Genomic DNA, 22,006 nt, shown 5'->3' with positions numbered 1-22,006 from the left:
GATTCTTCCTAAATCAGCCCGATCAGAATTTAGGCCGACTCGAGGGAGTGTGCCCACAGCACTTTGCACGTCCTTTTATAGAATTTGTATTACTTTAGAGTCCGTCCCTTCTGCGCTGATTGCACGGGACATGCTTATACTGAGAAATTATTCGTTGAGATTCAAATTTTGTTTCCTATATTAAATTTTTTTTTTTATTTGTTAGAAAGAGAGAGTGCAGGCAGCCTGGGTGGCTCAGCGGTTTAGCGCCGCCTGCAGCCCAGGGCATGATCCCGGAGACCCGGGATCGAGTCCCACGTCGGGCTCCCTGCATGGAGCCTGCTTCTCCCTCTGCCTGTGTCTCTGCTTCTCTCTCTGTGTGTGTGTGTGTGTGTGTGTGTGTCTCTCATGAAAAAATAAAAAATAAATAAAATAATAAAATAAAATAAAATAAAATAAAATAAAATAAAATAAAATAAAATAAAAAATAAAGAGTCCAGAGCGAGAAAGAGAGCATGAGGAGGGGTAGAGGGGTTGAGGAGGAAGAGGGAGACGCACACTCCCCACTGAGCAGGGAGCCCTATGGATGTGGGTCTCTATCCCCGGATCCTGGGATCATAATCTGAGCCCAAGGCAGATGCTTAACGGACTGAGCCTTCCAGGCGCCCCAGTTTCCTATATTTTTATTTGCTGAACAAGACTCAACTGCCTAGGCAGGGCCTAATTTTTAAGTTCTCTATAGTAGCAGTGGATTGCAAAAATTAGGCCCTTTGGAAATGTTCGTTGGATGGGTGAATGAAGGAATGAGTAAGTGAAGATGTAAGGAACAAATATTTCAAAACTATAGACTTGGTAGAGGAGTCAGAGAGAAACAAAGAAAAGTATTGAAAATTGACCCTGAAAACTTACCAGAGGAAAGAGGGATGTGGCTTTAAAAAGGGAAATGAGAGACAGCTCTTCTGAGACACTTCGGGTTAAAAATGGAACTGCAAAACATTTTAAAGTTTTTATGTCCTCTGTTATTGCTAATAATAATGCATATGTATTGTTGAGCACTTACAATGTAGGAGCACTTAGATTACATAATGTTATTTGTTAATACATGATCTAACTTCACCACCTTATGAGATAGATGTTCCTGCCAATTGACAGATTAGATAAGGTTACCTGCCTAGTGTCACTCAGCTGGTAAGTGGTCAAAATGGGGGTCATACACAGGTCAAATTCCCAAGTCTCTGCTTCCAACCATAATGACATACTGCCTCTTAGGCACTCTTCAGGAAGCACATTTGCAAGGATGTTTTTCTTATGCAGTGTAATTCAGTTAATGTCATAGTTCCAAAGAATCAGCATCAATTGGTCTTGGCTGAGCTTCATGGTCCATATCAAAAGCTCCTGGAAGCTGCCACAATCAAACAATAATTCCAGGCAAGATTTTTTACTTTTTTTTTTTAAATGAAGAATTGTCTTTTTTACAATATGTTTTTATAACAACAATTTGTTATAAAGCTTGACATATATCCTTCTAGGCATACAGAGTTTTAAAATATGTAAACTTCCAGGCAGCCCAGATGGTTCAGCGGGTTGGCACCGCCTTCAGCCCAGGGCGTGATCCTGGAGACCCGGGATGGAGTGCTGCATTGGGCTCCCTGCATGCAGCCTGCTTCTCCCTCTGCCTGTGTCTCTGCCTCTCTCTGTCTCTCATGAATGAATAAATAAAATCTTAATAAAAAATAATAAAATATGTAAACTTCTATAAGGCAGTGCTTAAGGGTACAGGTTCTGAAGTTGAGCAGCCTTTGCTTTGTTCGTATCCTGGCTTTGTTACTCTCTAGCCCTGACATCTGTGATAGAATAGTTTTCCTCTTTTTGTTTTTGTTTTGCTTTAAGTAGGCTCCACGCCTAGTGTAGAGCTGAACTTGGGGCTTGAACTCATGATCCTGAGATCAAGACCTGCGCTGAGATGAAGACTCAGATGCTTATCCAATTGACCTCCTCAGGTGCCCCTAGATTTCCTCTTTATACAGTTGTTTTTCCCACCTGTAAAATAGAGATATTGGTGGTACCTATTTCAGAGAACTCTTGTGGGGAGGTTTTTTTTTTTTTTTTTTTTTTTGACACTGGCTGAAAGAGAACTTTTATTACTTTAAAAAAAATATTTTATTTATTCATGAGAGACACACACAGAGAGAGGCAGAGACACAGGCAGAGGGAGAAGCAGGCTCCACGCAGGGAGCCGGACGCGGGACTCGATCAGGGGTCTCCAGGATCACGCCCTGGACTGAAGGCAGGAGCCAAACCGCTGAGCCACCCAGGGATCCCCTTTATTACTTTTATGTACAGAAAATTCAAAAGTATCCACTTAGCTTGATTTGGTGGCCAGTTCTTTAGCGTTTGCCTTTTCTTTTTTAATTTTTTTATCTATTTATGATAGGCACACAGTAAGAGAGAGGCAGAGACACAGGCAGAGGGAGAAGCAGGCTCCATGCACCAGGAGCCCAACGTGGGATTCAATCCCAGGTCTCCAGGATCGCACCCTGGGCCAAAGGCAGGCGCTAAACCGCTGCACCACCCAGGGATCCCTAGCCTTTGCCTTTTCTAACTTGGCAATGGGAGCCACCAGCTTTACACCCTGGATGTTCCCTTCCCAATGGCAGTGAATCTCATTATATCTGTCATTGTAATTGGTCCTGGGGGCTTCCACCAGCTTAGCCAGAGCTCTTTTGTCTTCTGAATTAACCTATGTGAAGGCAACAGTGGTGCAGATTTTCCTGTGGACCAGACACCCCAGCCTGGCCTTCCCTTTGATAATGCTAGTAGGGAACCCCCATTTTATGACACAGGGCAGGCAGGAAGACAACCAGCTCGATGGGATCCACATTATATGCAATCACTACCAGCTGAGGCTTCTTGTTTTCCACCAATGTGGCGACACTGTTAACTCCGGCTCGAAGGACAGTCAGCCTCTTAGTGGGAATATTCCCTTTGCTGACAGCTTTCTTCTTAGCCCTGGCCAATAATATCCGATTCTTCTCTTGCTTTGTGTCTGGTCTGTATTTGTGAGCCAGCTTAAGCAGTTGAGTAGCTGTTTGGTGGTCCAAGGCCTGGGTGAACTAGTTATCACAGGAGGCATTTTTAGACATTTATAGAGAATAGCCCTTTGCCGCTGCAGCCGGATGTAGTGGGGCCATTTGACAAAGTGGGTGAGGTCCATTTTGGGATGAATGTCCTGTCTGATGCCAGAATTCTTGGGCCTTTTCTCAAATACGGGATCAACTATCTTCTTGGCCTCCTTCTTCCCCCTAACCTTCTTTCCTTTTAGGGGAGAGAGTCCTATGGGGATTAAATTAAATAATCTATGTGAAGAATTTTGAGTAATGTCTGACTCATTATAAGCGTTCAGTAAACAGTAAGGAACATACAAGAGTTAAAAAGAGGCAGAGTCATCATGAGAAAGGCTGGCTTTGAATCCTGGCTCTACCATTTACAGGCTGTTTGAGTTTGGGCAAGTGTTTAACCTCTTTGATTCTCAGTGTCCTTATCTGGATTGTTGTAAAGGATTCAAGATAATGTGTAAAGTACCTGACACAAAATAAACACTCAATAAAAGAATGCTGTTTATCCATTGCAACAGTGGATGAGTGCTGTAGAGTTGAGCCACTGATATGGGATAAAATGATATAACATGTCAGGAAGAACTGCTGAACCAGGTATACTCAAAGTCTGACTTTTGGCTTGGGAGAACTGCCAATAGAATCAGAAGACTGAATTTGAGTTTTATTTCCATTATATACTGGCTTAGAACTTTGTGTAAATTTCTTAAACTTGTCATCATTGTCTTCATCTATAAAATGGGCATAAGTGCCCTGCTTCCTGTGCATTTTTTTTAAAGATTTTATTTATTTATTCATGAGAGATACAGAGAGAGGCAGAAACACAGGCGGAGAGAGAAGCAGGCTCCATGCAGGCAGCCTGACGTGGGACTCGATCCCGGGTCTCCAGAATTACGCCCTGGGCCGAAGGCAGGCGCCAAACCACTGAGCCTCCCGGGCTGCCCGAGCCTCCCGGGCTGCCCTGTGCATTTTTTTAAAAAGTAGGCTCCACACCCAGTGTGGAATCCAGCATGGAACTGGAACTCAGGAACTTGAGATTGAGACCTGGGCCTAAATCAAGAATCATACACTTAACTGATTGAGCCACCCTCGAGCCCCTCCTGCACACTTTTTCGAAGGATACGATTTAGGAGCACTTAAGTGGCTCAGTTGGTAGAGCGTATGACTCTTGATCTCAGGGTTATGAATTCAAGCCCCATGTTTATTTAAAAATAAAATCTTTAGGGCACCCCCTGTGGCGCCGCGGTTTAGCGCCGCCTGCAGCCCAGGGTCTGATCCTGGAGACCCAGGATCGAGTCCCGTCAGGCTCCCTGCATGGAGCCTGCTTCTCCCTCTGCCTGTGTCTCTGCCTCTCAGTCTCTCTCTCTCTGAATAAATAAATAAAAAAAAAAATGCTTATTTAAAAAAAATAAATAAAATCTTTAAAAAGAAAAGTATACGATTTACAAACCATAAAAATTCACCCTTTTCAAGTGTATAATCTGTAGCTTTTGGTATAGTCACAAAGTTGTGCAAGTACCACCTCTAATTCCAGAACATTTTCATCACTTCAAAAAACAAACCTCACTCCTCATTCCTTCCTTCTCTCAGTAACTTGCAGCCCTAGTTCCTTTCTCTCTGGATTTGCTCACTCTGGACATTTCATATAAATGAAATGAACAGATTCAGAGCAAGTCTTCCGTATAAGATATGGTCTTTCAGGACTGGCTTCCTTCACTTAATGTTTTTGGGCAGCCCGGGTGGCTCAGTGATTTAGCGCCGCCTTCGACCCAGGGCCTGATCCCGAGGACCCAGGATTGAGTCCCAGGTCGGGCTCCCTGCATGGAGCCTGCTTGTGTCTCTGCCTCTCTCTGTGTATGTGTGTGTCTCTCATGAATAAATAAATAAAATCTTTAAAAAAACAAACAAACAGGGCAGCCTCGGTGGCGCAGCGGTTTAGCGCCGCCTGCAGCCCCGGGGTGTGATCCTGGAGACTCAGGATCGAGTCCCAGGTCGGGCTCCCTGCATGGAGCCTGCTTCTCCCTCTGCCTGTGTCTCTACCTCTTTCTCTCTCTCTGTGTATCTCTCATGACTTAATAAATAAAATCTTAAAAAAAAAAAAAAAGAAATCTCACAGAGGAAGACATAGACATGGCGAACAAGCACATGAGAAAATGCTCCGCATCCCTGGCCATCAGGGAAATACAAATCAAAACCACAATGAGATACCACCTCACACCAGTGAGAATGGTGATAATTAACAAGATAGGAAACAACAAATGTTGGAGAGGATGTGGAGAAACAGGAACCCTCTTGCACTGTTGGTAGGAATGTGAACTGGTACAGCCCCTCTGGAAAACTGTGTGGAGGTTCTTCAAAGAGTTAAAAATAGACCTGCCCTACCACCCAGCAATTGCACTGCTGGGGATTTACCCCAAAGATACCGATGCAGTGAAATGCCGGAATACCTGCACCCCAATGTTTATAGCAGCAATGTCCACAATAGCCAAACTGTGGAAGGAGCCTCGATGTCCATCGAAAGATAAATAGGTAAAGAAGATGTGGTCTATGTATACAACGGAATATTCCTCAGCCATTAGAAACGACAAATACCCACCATTTGCTTCGACGTGGATGGAACTGGAGGGTATTATGCTGAGTGAAATAAGTCAATCGGAGTAGGACAAACATTATATGGTCTCATTCATTTGGGGAATATAAAAAATAGTGAAAGGGAATAAAGGGGAAAGGAGAGAAAATGAGTGAAAATATCAGTGAGGATGACAGAACATGAGAGACTCCTAACTCTGGGAAACAAACAAGGGGTAGTGGAAAGGGAGGTGGGCAGAGGGTTGAGGTGACTGAGTGATGGGCACTGAGTGGGGCACTTGACAGGATGAGCACTGGGTGATATGCTATATGTTGGCAAATTGAACTCCAATAAAAAAAATAGCTACATAAAATCCTCTGCTATAATCACTAAGTAAAGGAAGGCTCAAGCATGTCTAGGTTCTTGGAAATGGAAGGACTCTATGTCAATTTATACAAACTTACAGTTTAATCAAACCTGTACATAATAGTTAATTTGTAACTCATTAATTTTGTTACATGCCCGATGCTACCATTCAAGTTTGTTAATTGGTATATATTTTTTCATCCACAAATGATAATTTCTTCAGGAAAATATACTTCAGAAATATGGGGGGAGGGCAGCCCCTGTGGCGCAGCGGTTTAGCGCCGCCTGCAGCCCGGGGTGTGATCCTGGAGACCCGGGATCGAGTCCCACGTCAGGCTCGTTGCATGGAGCCTGCTTCTCCCTCTGCCTGTGTCTCTGCCTCTCTCTCTCTCTTTCTCTGTGTGTCTCTATGAATAAAATAAAAAAAATAAAAAATAATAAAAAAAGAAATATGGGGGGAAAAAAGAGACTGTATGTTTAATTTTTGAGAACCTACCAAACTTTTTTCCCAAAGCATCTACATTATTTTACATTTCCACCAGTATTGTGAGAGGGTTTTAATTTCTCCATTCTCACCAACACCTATAGCCATCCTAGTGGTTTTGAAGTGGTTTTGATTTGCATTTCCCAAAGAACTAAGGATATTGAACATCTTTTTATATGCTTATTTGTCATTTGTATACCTTCTTTAGAGACGTCTATTTTGCCCATTTTTATTATTTATTTATGTAATGTCTACACCCAGCATGGGTCTTGTACTCACAACCCTGAGATCAAGGGTCACATGCACTATAGACTCAGCCAGCCAAGCACTGGCTTATTTTGCCCATTAAAAAAAAAAAAAAAGCTTAAAATTTTATTTATTTATTAGAGAGAGAGAACGAGGAGGGGAAGGGCAGAGGGAGAGGGAAAGTAGACTCTCTGCTCAGTAGGGAGCCCCACACAGGGCTAATCTTTATGGCCTGAGCGAGCTGGTGTCAGATCCTTAAACCACTGGGCCACCTCAGCACCCTAATATTAGGGTGTTTTTTTTTTTTTTTTTTATGGTTGAGTTCTAAGGGTTCTTTATGTATTCTGGATACTAGTCCCATATGCCCATCAGTTAGCTTGTGTATTCAATAACATAGTGAGAGCTTTATAAACTGTAAGAGGGGTCACTAATGAAATGAAGGTGCTGACAATCAGTGAACCGACAGAAACAGGGGGTTCCACGGCTGTAGGACGAGCCCCCGGAGCTCCTCGGCAAAACCTGCCCAGCAGCCGGGTACCCGCACGTTCCCCACCCCACGGCGCCCCGCCCTCCGCCCTTTGACCCGCGCCATTTCCGGTTGGAGACGTGGCTCGAGGCCGCCATCTTGGCAAGAGGCAAAGCAGTAGCGGCTCCTGACAGGGGGGCAGCAGGTCCGGAGCGGCCGGTGCTCCCCTTCCCCTAACCCCAGCCCCAGCCGAGCCGAGAGCGCGGGTGAGCCCCACCACCGTCCTCACCATGGTAAGATCCGAGCCGGGCCGAATTCCCGGGGTCCGGCCTCAGTCCGCCGCTGCCCCTGCCGGACGGCCTGGTGCTGGGGCCGAGGAGTCCCGCCCCGAGGGCCTGCAGCCGGGCGCGTCCCTCGGGGCTCGGCGAGCAGCGCGGCCTTCCCCGCGCTGTGCCCGAGCTTCCGGGAGGCCCGAGGCGCCTGCCTGCAGCCCCTCTCAGGCTGCGCCCGCACCCACCCCCCACCCCCACCCCCCCGCCCCCGGCTGGGCACCCTCCTCCGCTGGGCCCGGGGTGTTTGCTGTTCGAGAACCTCGGAGTGGCGTGGCTTGGACCCTCGCGCTGCGGCCCTCGGCCCTCGGCCCTCCGCGCTGGTGTCCAGCGAGTTCCCTGGGTGCCGGGCTCCACCGGCCGGGCTTCTCTTGGGGGCGGGGGGCTCCCTTCCTCGGGGATCAGCTCCCTCTCGCCCGCGGCGTTCGGTGGGCCCTTGGTACTCGAAATCCAAATCCGTTGGAGTTCGGGACCTCTTTTGTTTATCTGGAAGGGGGCAATAGAGGGAAGTTCGAAAAGAGGCATCGAACGGGAAGGAGCAACTTCTAACACTGATTTGTAAGGACCCAAGCGTCTCTGAAACCTTCCACTACTTCTACAGAATTTAGGTGTGTCCATTTGTCAGTGTTCGCATAAGCGGTGTAGGGAGCGTCGGGGGGAACGTGAGCGCGTAGTAGAGAACACAGGCTTTCTGTGTTCAAGAAACTTACCGTTCGGGTGAAGTCGGATGTGTTGCTGGCGTATGGTAATCCGAAGTCTCCCGGGAGGGGTGAGCGGAGGTTGTACCCTGCGACCTGTTACCTGCCTTCAGATGCGTGATCTTTGTGTTCTCCTCCCGGGTAGACAAGGAGCATGACCGTGTGAGGACGGGACACACAAAACACAGTGCCGGCTCCACTGTATCTTGCTTTATCACTACGATTTGTGGACATTTATGAAGTAGGAGAAATTCGTTGGTTCAAAATGAGGTAGTAATGTATTCCTTAGTATATTTTATGCCCTTCAGTCTTCCGAAGGATTTCTTTTTTCTTTTTTCTTTTCTCGTTAATAGATTAATAATTGATTTATTTTTTTAAAAGATTTTATTTATTCATGAAAGAGACAGAGAGAGAGAGAGAGGCAGAGACACAGGCAGAGAGAGAAGCAGACTCCATGCACGGAGCCCGACGTGGGACTCGGTCTGGGGACTCCAGGATCGCGCCCTGAGCCACCCAGGCGTCCCAGTAATTGATTTAAAGCATCTCCCTGCACACTTGATAGGACAGTATGATTTGGTGCCAATCATATTAAGCTCTGCTGACAGCTTTTTTAGATAAGAACTCGGAGGGTGGTGGGGATGGAGGGGTGGGGTTCATGCTTGTTCTTTAAGCCACTGATAGGTTTTTGTTTTCAGCGTCAGGCGAATAAATTGCATCCCAACTATATGCCTCAAAAACTACTCTTGGGTGTAAACTTTCCAAAAACTCCTTTGTTCATTTCCACTAGGAGGCTCAGTAATTGGATAGTGATTTTTTAAAACTCTTTCTCTATTTATGTCCAGTTTGTATTTGTAGTGCATTTTGAAGCACATTATAATTTTTATTTTTACATTATGATTTTATTAGTGAAATTAAGCCCTTGTATTATATAAACCAAATATGGATGGTCTTTACAAAAATCTTCCTTGTTGAAAAGTTCTTGAAACTTAATATTTTTAGTTCATTAATAACTGAGAGATGGTAAAGCCCCAGGTGTTGAGAGATAAGCAGAAAATATGTTTTGCATGTTATTTGGACATGTGTGCATCTGCATAGAATTGTGTCATGTTTACATATGCATTTTTAAAAATTACATGGGACTTGGCAAGATCCAAATACCCAGTTTGGTTTACTCTGGAGAAAATCTTAGTACATTCTGCTCTGTTGAGTCTGTAGAAGTTATTAGTATTTTTTTTAAAAGATATTATTTATTTATTCATGAGAGGCACAGAGAAAGGCAGAGGCATAGGCAGAGGGAGAAGCAGGCTCCATGCAGGGAGCCCGACGTGGGACTGGATCCTGAACTCCAAGATCACACCCTGAGCCGAAGGCAGATGCTCAACCATGGAGCCAGCCAGGCGTCCCAAGTCTCAATAAATTATTAACTATTACTTCTGAATAACGTTTTTGGGTTTTATTCCTTTACAAAGAGACCTCTGTACAGTAGAATTGTCCAAATAGGGTGACATTTTGTAAGATTTCTTGGATCTAAAAGTTGGGGTGCCTGAGTGGCTCAGTTGGTAGATAATGCAACTCTTGATCTCGGGATCATGAATTCAAGCCTATCTAAAAAAATAATAATATAACTTCTGAGAGTTGATTTTTTTTTCCTTAACGTTTTATTACAAAATTTTCATACATCTAGAAAAATTGAAACAACTTCACGGTGAATACCCATATGACCAGCAGCTGGATTCTGTAATTGACATTTCACTATACTTTTTTTTTTTAAGATGTTATTTATTTATTCATGAGAGACAGAGAGGAAGCAGAGACACAGGCAGAAGGAGAACCAGGCTCCCTATGGGGAGCCAGTGCTGGACTCTATCCCTGGAATCACGACCTGAGTGGAAGGTAGATGCTCAACCACTGAGCCACCCAGGTGCCCCATCACTATACTTGTTTTATCACTTATTTAATCAACCAGCCAGCCCGCTCTCATCTTTTTTTTTTTTTTTTAATTTGTTTTTCATCTTTTTTTTTTTTTAATGCATTTCAGAGTAAGTTGCACATTGTCAGTACATAAATGTTGGTTTTGTTTTGTTTTGTTGTAGGTGTATCATTTTCCTCCATTTCAGAGTTTTCAGATTGGTACACAGTGTTAACATTAGTTTCAGATGGGGGTGCCTGAGTGGTACAGTTGGTTAAGTGTCCAACCCTTGGTTTCTACTGTCTGAGATTGAGCCGTCTCAGGATCCATGGTCAGTGTGGAGTGTTTGGGTCTCTGTCTCCCTCCCTCCCTCTGCTCTTCCACACTGCATATGCTCTCTCTCAAATAAATAAATGCATCTTTAAAAAAAATTTTTTTTTAAGATTTTATGCATTTATTAGAGAGAGAGAACAAGCAAGGAGAGTGGCAGGCAAAGGGAGAGAGACAAGCAGGCTCCCTGCGTGCTGAGCAGGAAGCCTGATACAGGACCTGATTCCAGAAGCCTGGGATCATGACCTGAACCAGAGGTAGATGCTTAACCAACGGAGCCACACAGGTGCCCCTAAATAAATGAATCTTTGGAAAAAAAAAACAACAACAAAAAACCTAATTTCAGGTGTAATAAATGTTGATTTTTGAAAAATAAATTTCCTTTGTCTTTAGTTACTGAAGTTAGTGCAAAATGTCCTATATTAAGAAGTCCTGATCCCTGGATGGCTCAGCGGTTTAGCGTCTGCCTTTGGCCCAGGGCGTGATCCTGGAGTTCTGGGATCGAGTCCCACATCGGGCTCCTTGCATGTAGCCTGCTTCTCTCTCTGCCTGTGTCTCTGCTCCTCTCTCTCTCTGTGTCTCTCATGAATAAATAAATAAAAATCTTAAAAAAAGAAAAAGAAGAAGAAAAAGAAGTCGTCGTCCTAGTAGAGGGAGTAAATGAACAAATGCAAAAAACAAATGGCTTAAAATGGAGTACAAAAAGGGGCATCTTTTGATTTGATCTTTTTTCTAGTTTTCTGTAAATTAATAAGAACATGTTATATTTTCTTTCTTTTCTTTCATTATTTTTATTTTTTAAATATTTTATTTTTAAACAGTCACTACACCCAATGTGGAGCTTGAAGCCACAACCCTGAGATCAAAAGTCATACATTCAAGGACACCTGGGTGGCTCAGTGGTTGAGCATCTGCCTTTGGCTCAGGGTGTGATCCCAGTTCAGGCATTGAGTCCCACATCAGGATCCCTGTAAAGAGCCCACTTCTCCCTCTGCCTATGTCTCTGCCTCTCTCTGTGTCCCTCATGAATAAATGAATAAAATCTTTAAAAAAAAAAAAAAATCACACATTCAACCAACTGAGCCAGTCAGATGCCCGCATGTTCTTATTTTCTTAAAATTTTTAGGTATTATAGTAAGTTCTCTGTCTTAGTAAATTTAAATTTGAATAAAAGATATAAAGTCCCACAGTAGCAACAATCTGTAAGATCGTTACTTACCTACAGAATTCTGTTCTTATTTACTCAGTATAGCAATGAGTAAACTATTGTGGACACATTCAGTATAAATGATGACATTCAGTTCTCAAAGTTGTAGTTATTAGAAAGCTAGATTTGGGTTTGTGTGGATGATCTGCACATACTGAGGGAGAAACTGAAATCCTACACGGTAATATCAGTCTCCAATTAGGGGGTTATTACTGCTTTTATTTTCCTTTGCATATAATACAGCAGCTGCACAGCTTTTGTTTTCTTTATAGATCTTTTTGATTGTTGTTTGAGAGGATAGCTAAGAAAGAAAATGATTTTCTTGAGTTTCCATTGACTTGTCATCTTTTTATTCTCCAAATAGAAAGTTTACTGCAGAAACCGAGAACAATGTCCTTTTATTTTTATTCTCTACAAGAAACTTGTGATGAGGTTAAAACTTTCACTGAATAACCTTTTAAGTTTTAGGTTTTGTATGTGATCTAGATTTTATTGTACTCTTCCCTCTGGTTCTCTGTAATTACTTCATCCAAACAGGAAAGATAAAATGGTCCTCTATGACAGTTGTAGAAACTAGCCTTAATATCGTGAATCATGTATATGAATATGTGTGTGTGTGTGTATATATATGACAATGCAGATCATCATTACAGTGAATTACGAAGGAGTAAGTGACTGCCTAATTCTGGACGTGAGGAATATGAAATCATTTAGAGGTTCCAGGAAATCTTTGGCTTTTTTTCTTAAGAGAATTATGCATGTTCGTGTTGAATTATTGCCTGTTATTCTTGGACCTCTGTCACTAGCAGGGATGAAGAGATGGTACTCTAGCTTATCTCACACAGATACTATGCACATGCATGATTTGTTTTGATGAGGCAATTGCCTTTTAGCAGCTTAGTATTAATGTAAAATACTGATCTAGAGTAGTTGCTATTAGAGCAGTGGGTGTAAAGTGGAGGTATTGTACATTTTAGTTGCTATAAAGTTTTCAGATGCTTAACTTGCAGAGTCACAAAGATGGAAAGGCACTTTAGATTTCATATAAACTAAACTCTGGGGGAAGTAGTAAGTGACTTATGCAATATATAATTGGTGACAGAAGCAGAACAGAAACCTAATTCTTTAGATTTCTTTACTCAAAGAACTTTCTGATTCATGTAGTAAAATCTGGGTAGAAGAGAGTTGTTATTTAATCCAAACACAAATCATGATATACTCAAACCATTGTAAATATTATTAAAAGAAAAGTAACGTTTATGTGAAGGGAAGCTTTATTATTTCAAGGTATTTAAGAAAATGAATGTTAATTTAGAATAGATTAAATTGACCTTGCTTAGAGGTGATATGAATAACAATGAATAGACACATGTGTTGTCAGCTTTGTGGACCCTCTGATTGTGGTCTTGGGTGTTTTGAGGTTTAAAGCCATACTTAATGTGGGGCACTATTACCTGCGTAATAGAATGACTCAAAGAGAGTCTCCTAAGTTTTCCTGCTTAGGTCTTACTGTTTTACCCCATTGTTTCTTCATCTTCACATACTCAAATCTCTCAGGTAATCAAAGCATAATTTTTTTTATGGGAGAGGGAGAAGCAGACTCCTCGTTGAGCAGGGAGCCAGACACAGGGCTGGATCCCAGGACCCTGAGATCATGACCTGAACTAAAGGTAGATGCTTAACTGACTGAGCCACTCAGGTGCCCCAGTCTTGTGATCAAGAGTCACAAGCTCTACCAACTAAGCCAGCCAATTGCCCCTGCTCTTTTTATTTTTAATTGAAATATAATTCACATACCGTAAAATTTAGCCTTTTAAATTATATTATTCAGTAGATGTTTTAGTATAGTCACAAAGTCGTTCAACTATCACCACTATCTAAGCTTAGACCATTTTCGTAACCCCAAAGAGAAACCTTGTACTCATTAGCAGTCACTCCTCATTTCCCCTTTCCCAGCCCCTGGCACAACCAGACTACTTTCTTCTCTGGATTTACCTATTCTGGATGTTTCATATAAATGAAATCCTGTAAGATGTGGCCTTTTGTGTCTGGTTTCTTTCACTTAACATAGTATTTTCAAAGTTCATCCTGTTGTAACATGTTCTTCATTTCCTTTTTATGACTGAATAGTACTTCATTTTCAAAAGGGGTTTTATTGGGATCCCTGGGTGGCTTGGCGGTTTAGTGCCTGCCTTCGGCCAGGGTGTAATCCTAGAGTCCTGGGATCGAGTCCCGCATCAGGCTCCCTGCATGGTGCCTGCTTCTCCCTCTGCCTGTGTCTCTGCCCCCCACCCCTGCTATCTTTCGTGAATAAATAAATAAAATCTTTAAAAAAAAAAAGGATTTTATTGATTTATTTGAGAGAGAGGGAGAGAGAGCACAGGAGCAGGGGTGAGGGGCAGAGGGAGAAGCAGGCTCCCTGCTGAGAGAGAAAGAGTGAGAAAGAGAAAGACACACACACACACACACACACAGGCCAAGGAAGAATGAGAAGCAGTCTCTCCATTGAGCAGGGAGCCTGACTCAGGGCTCAATCCCAGGATCCTGGGATTACAACCTGAGCCAAAGGCAGATGTTTAACTGACTGAGCTATCCAGGTGCCCCTTCTGTCTTTAATTTTAAGTTAATAATATGAGGGGACGCCTGGGTGGCTCAGCGGTTGAGTGTCTGCCTTTGGCTCAGGGCATGATCCTGCAGGGAGCCTGCTTCTCCCTCTGCCTGTGTCTCTGCCTCTCTCTTTCTGTGTCTCTCATTAATAAATAAATAAATAAAATATTTTTAGAAATTAATTAATAAAATGAAATAAAGATTTTTTCTTTTTTTTTAAACTAATGAATTTTATTTTAATTTTTATTTATTTATGATAGTCACAGAGAGAGAGAGGCAGAGACACAGGCAGAGGGAGAAGCAGGCTCCATGCACTGGGAGCCTGATGTGGGATTCGATCCCGGGTCTCCAGGATCACGCCCTGGGCCAAAGGCAGGCGCCAAACCGCTGCGCCACCCAGGGATCCCCCCAAGATTTTTTCAAATAAGGGTAATGGTAATTTTTGGTACACAAATAATAGTAATGTTTTAATCACTAAGGAGATGAAATTTATGTGAAATTATTACCAGATCAAGTTATTTGTTCAAAAGACTCAAACCAAATGTACTCAAGAAATTTGATTTCACGGGCAGCCCAGGTGGCTCAGTGGTTTAGTGATGCCTTCAGCCCAGGATGTGATCCTGGAGACCTGGGATTGAGTCCCACGTCAGGCTCCCTGCATGGTGCCTGCTTCTCCCTCTGCCTATGTCTGTGCCTCTCTCTCTCTCTCTGTCTCTCTCTCTCTGTCTCTCATGAATAAATAAAATCTTTTTAAAAAATTTGATTTCACATTAATTTTTATCATAGGTTCATGTTTCAATCATAAAGATTTTATTTATTTATTTATGAAAGACACAGAGGGAGAGGCAGAGACATAAGCAGAGAGAGAAGCAGGCTCCATGCAGGGAGTTTGATGTGGGACTCGATCTCAGGACTCCAGGATCATGCCCTTGGCCAAAGGCAGGTGCTCAACCGTTGAGCCACCCAGGTGCCCCACACAAAAAAATTATTTATTTATTTATTTGTTTATTTATCTATTTATCTATTTATTTATTTTAATTTTTAAATAAAAATGTCACTGTTTTCGGCTTACTAATGACAAGCAGGTAAGTCTCTGGACTGGTTCGCTGAAGGTTTACATGCCACATATGTCCAAATAAGGTAAGATTTTTGCCCCAAAATTATCTCTGAGAAAATAGCTGTACAATAAAAACTTGTACAATGAATGTGCATAGCAGCATTTTTCGTAATAATGAAAATAAGCTTAAAAATAAAAACCTAAAAGTCCCTTTGACTGATGCATGGGTAAAAAAAATGTGGTATATCTATGCAATGGAATATTGTTCAGGGGCCCCTGGGTGGCTCATTCCGTTAAAAATATGCCTTTAGCATGACTCAGGCCTTGATCCTTTGGTCCCATGTCAAGCTCCCTACAACAGAGTCTGCTTCTCATTCTTCCACTTCCTCTGCCCCTCTCCCCTTGCCCATGTTCTCTCTTTCTCTGTCTCAAATAAATATATATAATCTCTTTAAAAAATAACCCCTAAGAGTATTTATGATTTAGGACATTAAACCCCCCTCCCACTTTTAATTTCATTTGCATTTATTTTATATAAAATTTACCCCCAGACCATAAGTCTTTGTTTCTTCAGTTTCTTCCGGTATATCTTTTTCATCTGTGCTATCTCCTCTTCTGGTTTAGGAACAGTCTCTTTTTCAGTAAGGATCATCTCAGTGGGGCAGGGTTCATTCATGTATAGGTAAATCCATCTGTGAGCTCTTAAATTCTTGCTGCATCTTGGGGGCTTTGTTTACCTGGATGTGCTCAATGACCAGAGAATCCATCTAAACGCTTAAGTTCAGCATTAGTCTCTGCAGTAAAAATTCACCACTCTTTGAGCCACTGAGCTTGTGTCCAGCCCCGCTGTTTAGCCTGGGCATATACTTACCAACTTCATCATTGTAGTGACAGGATGGCACACTTTGCTTCTATAAAGTAACATCCTTCAGATACTTGGTGGCTTTTCAGATATACACACCTTTATGGCCTGGAAGGAACACAAAGATTTGAACCTCTTGATTTGCATGATTATGTTGGGTTGTCTGGGACAAGTGAATAGCGAATCATTTTCAGAGATCATCTCAGGCTACTTAGTGGAATAGCTAAAAACTTTTTAATTCTATGCAGCATAAACGTAACTTTAAGCTGGGATAATTCAGTTTCAATGTAGACTTGATAGTAAAAATAAAAATCCATTTGATAGAATGAAATGATTTGTACAAGATATAAATCAAACACATTTCCAATATAAATTTTTTTTTACCTAGCTGCTTGGAAATAAACATGATGATGATTATCTCCCAAATACCCTAATTACTTATTCTTGGTAGATAAGGACATTGCGTTCTCCTATAATTATTACAGAACTGTTTTGATGTACTCAAACTATGAGAATATTGGAATTGACTAACTTGTTTTTCCTTCAGGTTGCTCACCTCTATAGAGGACAGGATTCTATAAAGCTGAGAAGCCTGACCAGTAGGATGTTGTTGATATTTCATTTTTTAAATTTTTTGGGTGTTGATATTTCAGAGGTTGTATCTTAGCATTGAGGCTTCCAAAATGTGCATATAGTCTTTTTGCTACTTGTATTTGTGAATTCTTGGGATCCTGTACTGCAGAGATGATTAACACTATACTTTCTTTTCTTTCTTTCTTTTTTTTTTTTTTTTTCAGATTTATTTATTTATTTATTCATGAGAGACACGCAGGCAGAGGGAAAAGCAGGCTCTATGCAGGAAGCCAGATGTGGGATCTGGGGACTGCAGGATCATGTCCTGAGCCGAAGGCAGATCCTTTAACCGCCGAGCCACCCAGGCATCCCATATACTTAATTTTCTTACTCCTATAATGGCAATTGAGGTCTCTTGTTCTTCCTTTGGTGCTTGGTTTTGTTTAATGAATGCCAGACTATGAAAAAAGGCTGTTGGTCTTTTTTTTTTTTTTATATAAATTTTTATTTATTTATGATAGTCACACACAGAGAGAGAGAGAGAGGCAGAGACACAGGCAGAGGGAGAAGCAGGCTCCATGCACCGGGAGCCTGACGTGGGATTCGATCCCGGGTCTCCAGGATCGCGCCCTGGGCCAAAGGCAGGCGCCAAACCGCTGCGCCACCCAGGGATCCCAAGGCTGTTGGTCTTAATCATTGATCAGTGTCAAAACCCATATGAAACATGAGTCATTTAGTTTTTCATTTTACGGATTGTTTACATATGTAGAGGGGTAGGATAGTAGAGATGGAAAGGTTATTAAAGAACCAAAGATAAATTTGGACTAGCTAGATTATTTCCGTGTTCCAGGTAAATAAGACAGGAAAGGTCAGGGGCTTCTTACAAACCTTTAATCTGCCTGGTCAGACCTCTGTGTTGGCTGTGGAGATTTCTGTTCTTAGAAAAAGTTTACCCTTTACTGGGCTGCCAAAGCAGAGAGCAACCCATTTCTGAGTCAGGGAATCTGTTAACAAATGTATTTGTAGACTTGGCAAAAGTTTTTTTTTTTTTTAACTAACTTTTTCTTAAGGTAGGTTATTGAAAAATAGGACTCATAGTTCCATTCTGCTTTATTATAGCTGTATTTTATGAATTACATACTAGAATTAAAAGAGCAATGAAGTAGAGTTTGAAAGTTAGCATTCTAATAGTCATGTCACTAACTAGGTGTGTCATTCTATGGAAGATCTGAGTATGCTAAGAAAACAGATGTTGTCTTACATCTTACAATAATTAATTAGTACTTACACATGTGTTCCTGGCAGGTGCTGTTGGCAGCAGCGGTCTGCACAAAAGCAGGAAAGGCTATTGTTTCTCGACAGTTTGTGGAGATGACCCGAACTCGGATTGAGGGCTTGTTAGCAGCTTTCCCAAAGCTCATGAACACTGGAAAACAACATACATTTGTTGAAACAGAGAGTGTAAGATATGTCTACCAGCCTATGGAGAAACTGTACATGGTGCTGATCACTACCAAAAACAGTAACATCTTAGAAGATCTGGAGACCCTAAGGCTTTTCTCAAGAGTGGTAAGAGTCCTTTTGTAATAGTGGGTCATAGTTTTCTGCTTTAAATTTTCACTGTGAAACTATTTTTTCCCCCATGGCAGCTGATGATTATCAGTTTGCATGCTGCATACCCTCCACCACAGCAGTTTATTGCTATAGCTCCTTATTCTTTCAGCATACACTCGTGTCCTCCTGGACTGTAAGTATCCCAGAAGAGAATGTACAAACTGACCTTTTGTTTCCTAGCGATTGAGCGGTTGCTTCAGTCTGTTTTGGTGGTTCTGACACTTGTTTGTACATATTTTTAGATAATATTTGTTAGCTAAGGCTTACTGATAGAGATGCAACACATAGACTTTATGCCGAAGTCTTGCTTAAAAGAGTAGAGGAGCTAACAGAGGGATTCAGGTTTTATTGAAATTTGTGGATTTTATTTTATTTGAAATTTGTATATTTTAAAGGATAAGATTTGGAAAACATAAATGCTGATACGTATTAAATCTTTCTTTTCCATTGCTGCCCTCAATCAGATCCCTGAGTATTGCCGAGCCTTAGAGGAGAATGAGATATCAGAGCACTGTTTTGATTTAATTTTTGCTTTTGATGAAATTGTTGCCCTGGGATACCGGGAGAATGTTAACCTGGCACAGATCAGAACCTTCACTGAAATGGATTCTCATGAGGAGAAGGTGTTCAGAGCAGTTAGAGAGGTAAATAGGGTCTTCTTTGGTACTTCTTATGTATCTTTCTTTTAGGCTTTACTCTTTTCCTGTTCTTATTTGTTAGTATAGACTGTACTCAAAGCCACATCCATGGATCTCTCTTTTTGTAGACTCAAGAACGTGAAGCCAAGGCTGAGATGCGGCGTAAAGCAAAGGAATTACAACAGGCTCGAAGAGATGCAGAGAGACAGGGCAAAAAAGCACCAGGATTTGGAGGATTTGGAAGCTCTGCAGTATCTGGAGGCAGCACAGCTGCCATGATCACAGAGACCATCATTGAAACTGATAAACCAAAAGTGGCACCTGCACCAGCTAGGTATAATCCAGTGTATCATTAGCAACCCTAGAATGGCAGATGAAGGCTATATGTGTATATCTTGGAGTCATATCTGATTTCTGGGCAAGTTGAAAATAATGATTGACTTAAAGTAAGATATAATACTAAATTTGACTACATAATAAAAGAATAAGGGAGAAATCGGAATGTGGTAGGGGATTTTTGTATGTAAAAGAGGGTTCTTTTACAAATTGTACCATGGGAGTTACCTTATTTTGGAAAGTAGGGGATATTTAACTGTTTATATATAATCTGGGTTTTTAAAAATCTTGGTGTGAGTGGTTGTCAGAATCTGTGAACTACCTGAAAGTATATGCAAGAGTTTATTTATGTACAGATGTATTTATCAGGATGGAAAGTACAAAGTTTTCATCTGCTCATGCATGCTTATACAAGTGTACCTTTGGTCTGTAGGTCCTTGAAGCTTATATATTAATGGTGACTTAGCAGCCAGTTTGGGCAGGGAATTGCCTAGTGCTCTACTAAACCCTAGGATGCTTGAGTTTTTCCCTTAAGATCATCACATTCTTTTTAAAGAACAGCTTCAGGGAAAGCTTGAATGATATGGGTTATTAATGTTTCTTAAAAGTCATATATGTGGTTTTTTTCCCCCTTAATTTTGTTATTTTTTTATTCTTCCACTTAGGCCTTCAGGCCCCAGCAAGGCTTTGAAACTTGGAGCCAAAGGAAAGGAAGTAGATAATTTTGTGGACAAATTGAAATCTGAAGGTGAAACTATCATGTCCTCCAATATGGGCAAGCGTACTTCTGAAGCAACCAAAGTGCATGCTCCACCCATTAATATGGAAAGGTAAGCAGTAACTTTTTCAGTAAGAACAGACCACATAATGTGTAAAAATATTTCACTGAATTACAGATTTTTTGTGCGTCTTTTAATTTTTCCAGATTTAAAAGACTTAGAGTAGGGGATCCCTGGGTGGCTCAGTGGTTTAGCGCCTGCCTTTGGCCCAGGGCGCGATCCTGGGGTCCCGGGATCGAGTCCCGCGTCAGGATCCTGGCATGGAGCCTGCTTCTCCCTCCTCCTGTGTCTCTGCCTCTCTCTCTCTATGTCTATCATAAATAATAAATAAATAAATATAAAAAAAAAAAAGACTTAGAGTACATCCTAGATTTTAACATGGGGCCTTTTCTTCTTCTTCTTCCCTTTAACCGTGATTGGAGGGCTCTCAGCTATTTTCTATGAAGTTTAGAACTTAACTTTTATTAACTCTGTGCTGGCTGAGGTTTTTTGTTGTTTTGTTTTTTTTTTAGAGAGAACATGTGGGAGGGGTTGCAGAGGGAGAAGGCAAATCTTTTTTTTTCTTTAAGTTTTATTTATTAGTGAGAGGGGGAGAGCTTGTGTGTGTGTGCAGGCATGGGGAAGGGCAGAAAGAGAAGGAGAGACACAGGGAGACTCCCCAGTGAGTGCAGACACCCACATGGGGCTTGAACTCAAGACCCTGAGATCATAACCTGAGCTGAAATCAAGTCTGACACTTAGCCAACTGAGCCACCCAGGCACCCTAGTGTGCTGGGTAAATCTAAAAGTAGCTTGCCTTGGGCACCGGACTGGCTCAGTTGGTAGAGTATGTGGCTCTTAATCTTGTGAGTTCAAGCTACATTTTGGGTGTAGAGATTACGTAAATAAATAAAACTTTATTTAAATAAAAACTTGAGGGCAGCCCGGGTGGCTCAGCGGTTTAGCGCCACCTACAGCCCAGGGTGTGATCCTGGAGGCCCGGGATCAAGTCTCAGGTCTGGCTCCCTGCGTGGAGCCTGCTTCTCCCTCTGCCTGTGTCTCTGCCTCTCTCTCTCTCTCTCTCTCTCTCTCTCTCTCTTTCTCTCTCTCTTCTCTCTGTGTATTCTCATGAATAAATAAATAAAATCATAAATAAATAAATAAATAAATAAATAAATACAAACTTGAGGGGTATCTGAGTGGCTCAGTCAATTAAGCTTCTACCTTTGGCTCAGGTCATGATCCCAAGATCCTGGGATTGAGCCCTACATTGTGCTTCCTGCTCCTTGGGGAGCCTGCTTCTCTCTCTCCCTTTGTCTGCCATTCCTTCTGCTTGTGCGCTCCCTCTCTGTCAAATAAATATAAAATCTTTAAAATATGTAAATAAATGAGTGAAAACTTGAAATAAAGAAATAATAAAACTTAAAAAAATAAAAGTAAATTGTCTTTATGCCTAGTATGTACATGACCAGCGGACTTGAATTAGATGGCTAGAGCTGTGGTAGCTCCTACACTATTTTTTGGCATGTCGTCTTCTTCTTTTTTTTTTTTTTTTTTAAGATTTTATGTATTTATTCATAGAGACACAGAGAGAGGGGCAGAGACACAGGCAGAGGGAGAAGCAGGCTCCATGCAGGGAGCCCAACATGGGACTTGATCTCGGATCTCTGGGATCACGCCCTGGACTGAAGGCAGCGCTAAACCGCTGAGACACCCAGGCTGTCCTTGGCGTGTCTTCTTTTAATTAAACTTCCTTTTTTTTTTTAAATTTCTTTCTAACTTTATATTTTTTAAAAGATTTTATTTGAGAGAAAGTGAGAAAGCGAGCACATGTGCGCAGGAGAGCACAAGCAGGGGAGGGGCAG

At 41.8% G+C, this 22,006-nt stretch overlaps 1 protein-coding gene, 1 long non-coding RNA gene and 1 pseudogene across 2 annotated transcripts in view; 2 read left to right on the top strand and 1 right to left on the bottom strand.

Annotated features, from left to right (window-relative positions):
• Nucleotides 1-2,215: 2,215 nt before the first annotated feature.
• LOC119876289 lies at nucleotides 2,216-3,789 on the bottom strand (annotated as a pseudogene).
• A 3,570-nt stretch (nucleotides 3,790-7,359) lies between these two features.
• ARCN1 (archain 1) overlaps nucleotides 7,360-22,006 on the top strand; it is a 29,481-nt gene continuing 14,834 nt past the window's right edge. Inside the window, exons 1-5 of the mRNA XM_038535982.1 lie at nucleotides 7,360-7,516; nucleotides 18,101-18,364; nucleotides 18,874-19,053; nucleotides 19,176-19,381; nucleotides 20,049-20,213. Coding sequence (XP_038391910.1) covers nucleotides 7,514-7,516; nucleotides 18,101-18,364; nucleotides 18,874-19,053; nucleotides 19,176-19,381; nucleotides 20,049-20,213 — 818 coding nt within the window. The 5' untranslated portion in view covers nucleotides 7,360-7,513. The remainder of the gene's footprint in view (nucleotides 7,517-18,100; nucleotides 18,365-18,873; nucleotides 19,054-19,175; nucleotides 19,382-20,048; nucleotides 20,214-22,006) is intronic.
• LOC119871803 lies at nucleotides 7,769-10,604 on the top strand. Its single transcript, XR_005359192.1, has 3 exons — nucleotides 7,769-8,160; nucleotides 8,396-8,520; nucleotides 9,515-10,604. It is a non-coding gene; the product is annotated as an uncharacterized LOC119871803 (long non-coding RNA).

Source organism: Canis lupus, chromosome 5 (genome assembly GCF_011100685.1).
Source record: "Canis lupus familiaris isolate Mischka breed German Shepherd chromosome 5, alternate assembly UU_Cfam_GSD_1.0, whole genome shotgun sequence".
Classification (NCBI taxonomy): domain Eukaryota; kingdom Metazoa; phylum Chordata; class Mammalia; order Carnivora; family Canidae; genus Canis; species Canis lupus.
Note: the sequence above shows the minus strand (reverse complement) of the source record. Positions and strands in the feature narration are given on the sequence as shown.